The 9,065-nt window shown below is 30.4% G+C and overlaps 1 protein-coding gene across 1 annotated transcript; it reads right to left on the bottom strand.

Moving 5' to 3' along the window:
• Positions 1-634: 634 nt before the first annotated feature.
• Positions 635-4,462, bottom strand: LOC114392362 (transcription factor bHLH130-like). Its single transcript, XM_028353475.1, has 6 exons — positions 3,614-4,462; positions 1,992-2,326; positions 1,730-1,900; positions 1,295-1,360; positions 1,121-1,189; positions 635-1,015 (listed from the first exon to the last, which is right to left on the bottom strand). The coding sequence occupies exons 1-6, from the start codon at positions 4,035-4,037 to the stop codon at positions 944-946; spliced, it is 1,137 nt and encodes a 378-aa protein (XP_028209276.1). The 5' UTR covers positions 4,038-4,462; the 3' UTR covers positions 635-943.
• Positions 4,463-9,065: the final 4,603 nt, after the last annotated feature.

Below are 9,065 nucleotides of genomic sequence, written 5' to 3'. Positions count from 1 at the left end.
CTATTAAGGGCAAAACAACAATTGAAAAGTTCCTTTTCCATCCATTTTTGTATATTATTATATTAACTATTAATTATTATATATGCTCCTAGAATTCAATATGAGAAGCTACAAAAAGGCCTCATCTATATCCTGTCCATAGATTTAACACTTTGACATTTATAGAAAAACTAGAAAATAAAGTACATTTTACTTTAAAAGGAAAACATTTGTTCGAACTCTAGTACATAAAGTTACAAATATGCTACTTGTTTATTGACTCAAATTGAAACCCCCGTTGACTCAAATTGAACTCTAGTACACTTATTTTATAGAGTAAAAAAAATATGAATAGATAATATAAAACAATTTTATATTATAATTTGTGATTAATTAGTAATATAAAATCATTTTATAGCATTCGATCATTAAACTCTAATTTATACAATGTGTTTATTAGTAGAAGGGGATTTCAGGGAGACAACTAAAAAGGAGAAAATAAGTTTAAAAGGAAATATAAAGAAAGAAAAAGAAAAGGACATGGTTGACATGAAATTTTCCAAAAGTTATGGAATTTTTTTCATTTTAATAATTGTGTTAAATTTTAGATAATATAAAAATTATAAAATTAAAAAACTTTTATTATGAAAAAATATTATAGTAAAAAAAAGCATAAATTTTTATTATTGTTATAAAAAGTTTCTTTACACAATTTGATTATTTCTTTTCACTTTCTTTAGCACTCATCCAAATATGTAAGGAGAACTTTCTCTACTGTTTATCTCCTATTTGTATCAATCCAAATAACACATCTTTCTCACCTTATTTCTACTCTATTTTTCACCCTCCTATTTCTGGTAGTAGCATCCTATATTAGCATCTTTCTTTCTACTTGCTCAGCATTAAAGTTAAAAGCATCCGATCCAAGCCATCTTTGCTATGCATTGCTCATAAAGAAAGGTGATCAAGCAATTTGATTTGTATCTGCCTTTGGCATGCTTATACACTTGCAGTTTGCCCTTTTTTCACTTAGAGTCTGCATGTGAATGAGGAATGAGTGCAAGAAATAAATGAGTCAATAATAGTGACATGATGTATTGCTTTTTGAAAATTCGTAATGTATTCTCTTCTTTTATGCTACCTTGAATTGTTTCTGAAGATCTTTAATGTATTCAACAGCCAAGTCCAACATGTCTGCTGTGTTGGTTTGCTGCCAATTAAGAGCATCAAGAATGTTAACTTTCCAACCACAACTACACCATATGTAACATAATTTACATATTCCAGAAATCAAATGTGCTTATGTGTCTCTTACCTTATCCATGTGTGGGACAAGCTCTTGTAATTTCCTCATTCTTTCACTGATCCGAGTTCTTCTCACCTGAAAAAAGACTTACATCTCAGAATCATCTCTTACAAATTACTTCATGAATTCAACATAGTCTAAATAATATCTTCTTATTTATTGTTTTGGTATAGGAAGGGTCTCATAATTACTATAATCCATTTATAAAAGACAATAAAACTACTTCCTCCAAATGAGTTTCATTTTGATACTGTTAGTATAAGATTTTTACATTGTAAATCAATTAGAAATCATCTTCAGTATGACTTTTAACTTTTAAAGTCACTAATACAAAAATCAATAATTTTAACATACATAAAAATTTATGATTAGACAACAGTATAAAAAACTTTTAACATTGTCAGAACATTCTAATTCAATTAAATTCTAAAGGCAAAATCCTACCCTTTCAGCAATGCTTCGAGGATGAGTAGCACAGCCTCGCTTTGCTCTGATTTTACAAGGAACAGAATCAGGGAACTGAAGCAACTTCTCCATAGTAATCATCTCTGCTGAAGTTTTTGGTAAACTCAAGTGATGTGATAACATATTAACTTGGTTTGCTAGCTCTCCATTCTGTGTAAAACAATTTATTTGTATTAAGAAAATGAAATGAAAGTGGAACAGAAAAATAGGAAAAGTGAGCACTTAAGCATTGTATACATACCTGAACATCAGAAAACATCTTTTCATTGCCACTTCTCCCTCTTTTCAAGCCACTGATATTTTCTGAGAGTTGTGGAGTATCATTCCAAGAACCAAAGGGGAATCCGGGGTCATAATGTTGAGTATCATTACCTCCATGTTTAGTATCATCATCAGGACTAGTTGCCTCAATGTCTTCACTCCCTAATTCAGAGATCTGCGACAACATTCCCAGGGAAGAAGCATTTCTTGGTGAGAAGCTAACCTGGTTCTTCAATCTGTTAATGCATGGACTAAGTTCACCATTACTTCCATTCACCGCACCATAGTTTCCAACACCTTTCATGGTGGCAAACCCTGCCATTTACAAATTCATAACTTTCAGTAGCCATTAAGAATGGATAAATTCATCTTAATATCATTGTACCCCTCAAAAAGAAAATTGTCTTCACAAAATAAGATGCAGGGTAGCATATATACCCTCAAATTGAAGTTACTAGAACCGTAAGTATAAAGCACAAGCTTAAATTTCCAATTTTGTGTCTCTAATTATACCAAGCGACAAAAGTTAAGAAAGCTGAGCTGAATACAATACATGCCAAGCATAGGTAAATTTTACTTTGGGAAGAGTTGGAATACAAGGAACATCATCTCTCTCCCAGGTATAGACAAATTGGAACATCAAATTCTGAACAAACATAAATTGTTCAAAATGTCTACTCCAGAATCATTACTTTCTATTTTCATTCACCAGAATATCTACACTTCCGTGTTCTGACTGCAACTCAGCTCAGCACAGCTAATAGCTAATAATCATTACTTTGTTCCTCTTAAAAATTGCATAGATTCAGGTTATGATCTCTCTACTTTATACACAATTAGAAATTAATTATATTTCCAGAAACATGAATATCAACATTAAAATTTCAAAAGAGTAGTCAACCAAGAAAAGAATCATGTAATATCTCCCAGCAAAATCACTCTTCTTCTATTCTCATATACAAGTGTATGTAGGCTTCTAAATTGTGATTGTGAATTTGCCATTCAGTTCAGCATAGCTAGTAGCTAATACTAATTAAAATCAAATTATAAACTCTCTGCTCTATTCACGACTACAAATCCTATTACAAACATTAAAATTTCAAAGGAGTGGCCTATGTAAAATAAAAATAAAGAAAACTTCAATTACTTCGGTGCTTATGCTAGTGTTATCCCATCAGTATTGGAGTTTAACTTCAGTCGAGTAACAAAGATTTGCACTAAATATCAGCACAAGTTACCTAGGTGAAACTTCAATTCTGATTGAAGAACAACAATAAAAACATGTAATCCACCACATCTGTGTTTTTTCAAAAAATAACATAAATACAATTTTGAAAGGAAAACATTAAAAAAATTCTCTGCTCTATTCCCAACTGAGCTTTTAAATCGGTTTCGTCACGATTTTTGCTATTGTAGGAAATTGCAGACAAATGCAGCTTCAATTGCGGTTGTGAAAACTGCCAAAACATTAACCGTTGTGGTTAAAATTGTCATCGCGGACTTTTATTAAAAACTTATTTGCAACTAGAAATTTTATTACAAAACATTAAAACTTCAAAAGAGTAACCAATATAAAAATTTTGTAAGAAATAAAAAACGTACCATTTTGAAAGGAAATGTTGTTATTGGAGAAAAGGCCAGCAGGGGAGCTACTCTGCCTGAGAAGACTTGACCCAAACCCCTTATGCGGCGCTTCATGATCCAATCCCATTGAACTCACCATCCCATAAGACCCTTCCATAGCAGAACTCGAAGTAGAAGAAGAAGAACCATGCCTTGGATAGTGAGGTGGCAACCCCCCACCATAAACCCCCTTATGCGAATTCATCGAACTCAAATCCTTAGAACAACCCTTGTTGTTGTTTCCTTCCAACTCTCTGAAGCTGCTAGAACCAAAGTCTTCACTCACAAAAGAAGGTGTGAGATTTGAAAGAAGAGAGCTAGGCGCAGAGCGAAAACGAAGCAACCCAGAAGAGGGTTGGTTCTGTTGTTGGTAACTTTGATGATGATGGATATGGGAATCCATTGTTGCACAAAGTAATGTTATATAATATAAGATGTCACCGTAAAAAGATAAATAAAAAGAATAGAAAGGTAAAGTCACGATGGAATGAGAAGCTGGGGAATCATTGCTGAAAAGACTGGTCACTTTTTATCCAAGGGGAAAAAAATTCTTTGTTCTTTGATGTGTTTTTGTGTGTTTTTTCAGCTTAGGGACTAAGCTGGGGTAGGATAAGATCTTGTGGGAGAAGCAACTGAAGAACCGGGTTTGGTTTTGCACACAGTTCGAGGGAAAGAAGGAGCAGAGATGAGATCCAGTGAAAGGGACTGGGGTGTGTAGATAGGGATAAATAAAAGAAAGGGTGTGTGTGTGTGCTGTGAACAAGTGCAGGTTCTTTCAGATTTGCTTTTGAAAGCTAGGAAGATCTAAATGAGAGAGAGAGAAACTAAACTGAGGTTGGCAATATTTATCTTGAATGTGGTGCTACTAAGTTGGGCCAATAAGAAAGTACAGAAAGCCATCAATCAGTGTCCTGAACCAGTATTATGATACTTTTGTAAAAGTATTTTTTTATCTCAAACATATATTACCTGATTTCTAAACATCACTTATGATATCCTGTATTTGGTTGAGAAAAACAAAGAAAAAAAATGAATAATACAAGTAATTTATGCTTGTGTTTAATTTAGTGATTATGTTAGCATGAGATATTTTTTTTCTTCTTCTAAATTTCAGAAGTTATACTTTTACCTTAAATTGAATACTGGTGATCAAAATAGTGATTTCAAATTCGGAGGGATGACAATCAAAAGAAAAATGTTTTACCAGAAACATAATTTAAATTTACTCGTTTTACAAATATAAAAAATAATATTTTCAAATTTTATATTTAAAGAAAAAAAAATGGGAACCAAAATCAAAATCCAGTTATTATATAACGACTAAGAACAAAAAAAAAATCTAAGCACATTGCATTAGTATAAATTTGAATTTTCCGCTTTAAATTATGTTTTATATTATAATTATAAAAAAATAAATTTTAATGTGTTTATATATATATATATATATATATATATATATATATATATATATAAACATACCAAAAGTCAAACATTTAATAAGTATATATCAAATTTATTAAACATATATATTTAATAAATACAATAATTAATAATATTTAATGTTTATATAAATGCTACATTAACAACATTAAATAAATACATTATTACACTTACTTAAGTCTAGTTTACTTATATTCAAATTTAAATAAATAGATATGAGAGCAAATTAACACATTTTTTTAATGTGTGGGGTTTGTTAATGCAATTACAGCAAATTACATAATTACACTACATTTTTAAACAATAATAAATATTTAATGTATAATTTAATGTGTGGGCTTTTGTTAATGCACTAGTATGAATGTATTAGCTACCTACACTTAATATTTGAAAAAAGAAAACCTAATAACCTCTTTTGTTTGATGAGTGTGAATCAAACAAAAAAAATCGAAAGGTAAAATTTAGATTTGTAACGTGATAAATTATGCAATTTCTATTATAATTTCCATGAATGCAATTTTTATTAATTTATTTGTTTATCTGAATGGGGAGCAAAACAAAAGTATATTAAACGTGATAAAAAAAAAACCAATGGGGAGATATATTTATGCAATTTTAAATTCTAACAAAAATTGCTCTCCACACACATGATTTTCCTTTATAAAAATTGTAGATTTTTCAAATTTTAATTTGATTTTATGTTTAATATAAATTGTTAATAAAAATATGTTTAAGGGTGAGAGATGAAAAAGAGAGAGTTTTAAAAAATTAAATGCTGGTGTGAGACGAGAGAGGAGAGAGAATTTGAAAAAATTAATGACGGTGTGAGATATTGTTTTTTAAAATTGAACAATAAATTATTATAATATTCTTAAACTAAACTTACAAAAACAAAATAAATTCATTAGTTTTTTTTTTCAAATATTATGGGGGTGTATAGTGGATACATAATATAACAATGACAATCTTGACACTGAAAAATGATTAAAAATATTTTATAGTTAGTTTAAAATATAAGACCTAGATTAAAAATATTTTATATTTAAATTAAAATTTCATTTAATCATATAATTTATAAAAGATTCAACAACATTAAAGATGAAATTTATATATTTTTAATTTTATGAGAACTAAAAATATATTTTAGCATATAAATTAAATACTTAGCCAAAATTTCTAAATTTACCTTAACAAATACCTATATAAGCTTAGAATTGGGGCCAAACGGCAATATCTTTAATCCATTGTTAGGTCATGTGTTTTAGTAACATGCCATAAGTGAGCATAGACTACCAAAACCAAAACAAAATGATGAGTCAAAACTGCACGCTTTAGGTATCATAAACAAGACCCAAAATGGAAAAAAGGCCAACTTTGGCGCTACATATCTTTCTGCATAAGACGAGTTTTGAAGCGAAACCTTTTCCCACAGTTTGTATTACCGAAGTCTATAGGTTCTCCACCAAATTTCATAGCCATCAGACTTACATAACTCATTTTGGAATATATTTTAATAGTTTATTGCGAGCATATTGCCTCATAAATTGAGCTATCCCATTAAATGAATGTACTTTTAATAATATCTTTATCTGTGACGCGACCTGATTTATGTTTATTTCTCGAAGCGTTCAATTTCAAATGAAAATGATGTTTTCTGAAATAATTAGTGATGATCTATTTTAAACTCCCGTAAATAAATTTTATTAAGTAAAATGAAGTTTCTAATTGTTTAGCTAAAAAGTTTCTAATTTTCTGCAAATTTTCTTATATGACTTCATTACACTTATGAGACTTTATGTTAATTAATTTAATTGAGATATTTTTGTAAGTAAAGAAAGAGTTCGTCTATGTGTATATGTGAGACTCCATTTAGGGTGTTAAACTCTTGCCAATGGATTTTTGGTCTAGAGGAAGGGACTAGTCTCCCATAACATTGGAAATTAATGTGATACTATGATTTTTATATAATGGATTATAAGTGTGTTGATTAAAATGCAAGAGGAAATAAATTTATTTTTTTGTTTGAATAAATTGATTAATGAATGTGGCAAATCAATTATATGATTTTTGTGTTGATAGTGATATTATGATGTTTGGGCATTCATTAGTGGGTAGAGAAGGGGTGTAGTTTGTAGAAAATCATAGAAGGTGAAAAAAGCCAAAATCACACTACAAAATACCTTTTTGTGTTTTAAAAGTTCCCAAGTTTCCTCCTCCCTCACTTATTTTCTCACTTCTTCTCCTTCCCAAAGTTTCATCTCCTCTCTAGAGCTAAGATTGAAGTTCACTCAAAAGAAACCCTTGTTCCTTCTCCTTTAAAGCTTATTTGGTTGATGTCTAATGGGTAAACTTTTCTCCTTCCTCCTTTAATCTCTTTGTTATTTCTTCGCTCTTTTTCCTTCCTTGGAGTGACCCACCATGGTTTTTTATGTAGAACCCTTTCTTAAGTGTTGTTTTTGGGTTGTTTTCCATGAGTTTGATGTGGTGGAGCTGATAGTTGGAGGCAATCCTTGGAGGCAATCCTAGGTGGAGCTCAAGATCCATTTTTCTTCTTCTCAAAACCTTGTAGAGATTATTTAAGGTTAGGGAAGTTTACCCCTTTTCTTGTTTTATGATGATTTTGAGTTCTTTGGCTTGAATCTTGGGTTATTTTGTTGGGGTTTAGTGTTTAGAAACTTAAATATTGATTTTTGATATGTTTATTGTAAATGTGGATGCTTGGGTAGCCCTTAATGGGGTTAAAAGCTTGAAATTGCAAAGAATTTAGCCAAATTTCAATAGTATTGGGTTTGCATGAATTTAGCCAAGTCACTTTTTTTGCTCAACTAAAACTTGGCAGAATTGATTCTATACAAATTTAGCCAAGCCACAATTGTTAGCTTAGCTAAAATTCAGCAAAATAGGATTTTACAAATTTAGTCAAGCCACGACTTTTGCTCAAACTAAATTATGAAGAAATGAGATTTGCATAGATTTAGCTCAATCTAACTTTTGTAGATAAGCCAAATTTAGATTTATCCTTAATATTTTCTTTAAAGTTTACAAACTAATTTATAATGCATGTATAATTGATTTATGAATTGTTATGAAATGAGTGAAGTTGATTTATAAGGAACAATCTTTTATGTGAGATATTACTTTATAGACTTTAAAAATAATTTTTTATTATATGCATACCTATATTTCTTTTATTTTGTAAGTACTATACATTTATATTGAAATCTAGATGTTCCTATGTACATGATATATATATATATATATATATATATATATATATATATATATATATATATATATATATATATATATATATTTGCTATTGGTAGAATTGATGAAATACACTGTATTGTGGTTGAGATGTCTATGTACTTTAGATGATGGTGATAATTATTGTTCTTGTATGAGAACCATCCCTGCGTGTTGAAAGGACTTAGCTATAGCCTTTGGCAGGATTTTTAGTGTTGAAAATGGTATACTTGAGAGGATGAGTTTCACGTCAAGACTCCACCTCAGTTGATCCTTATGGTGTATAGGGAGGGGTCCTCCTTGTCGTTGTTGTTGGTACACAGTGTGTGCATAATAATGTACTATTGTTGTCGTTGGTACACAGTGGGTGTACAAAAATGTATTGTGGCTGCTGCTAGTACATGGTGGGTGCACAAAAATGTACCGCTATTGTTGGTATATAGTGTATACATAGTTGATGTATAGGGTGCACATGCATATGAGTATGCATGTAAATTCAGGATGTTAGGGTAACCCTCAACCTAATGCTTGTGGTTTTTGTGGTGTCTGACAAGAATGGGCCTATGGAATAGACAAGTGGGTGAAATCCTTTTAAACGTTTAATTTTGCAAACCCCAAAGGTAAGTCACTACCCACACTTGAATATATTCAATAAAACCACACTTCCTTTGTAGGGCCAACTCAAGAGACTCCTTGAATAATCAGATTATAGAGTGTGACTATGTTAGAGGATGAGGCTCATGGA

The sequence above is a fragment of the Glycine soja genome, chromosome 2, assembly GCF_004193775.1.
Source record: "Glycine soja cultivar W05 chromosome 2, ASM419377v2, whole genome shotgun sequence".
NCBI classification, from domain to species: Eukaryota; Viridiplantae; Streptophyta; class Magnoliopsida; order Fabales; family Fabaceae; genus Glycine; species Glycine soja.
Note: the sequence above shows the minus strand (reverse complement) of the source record. Positions and strands in the feature narration are given on the sequence as shown.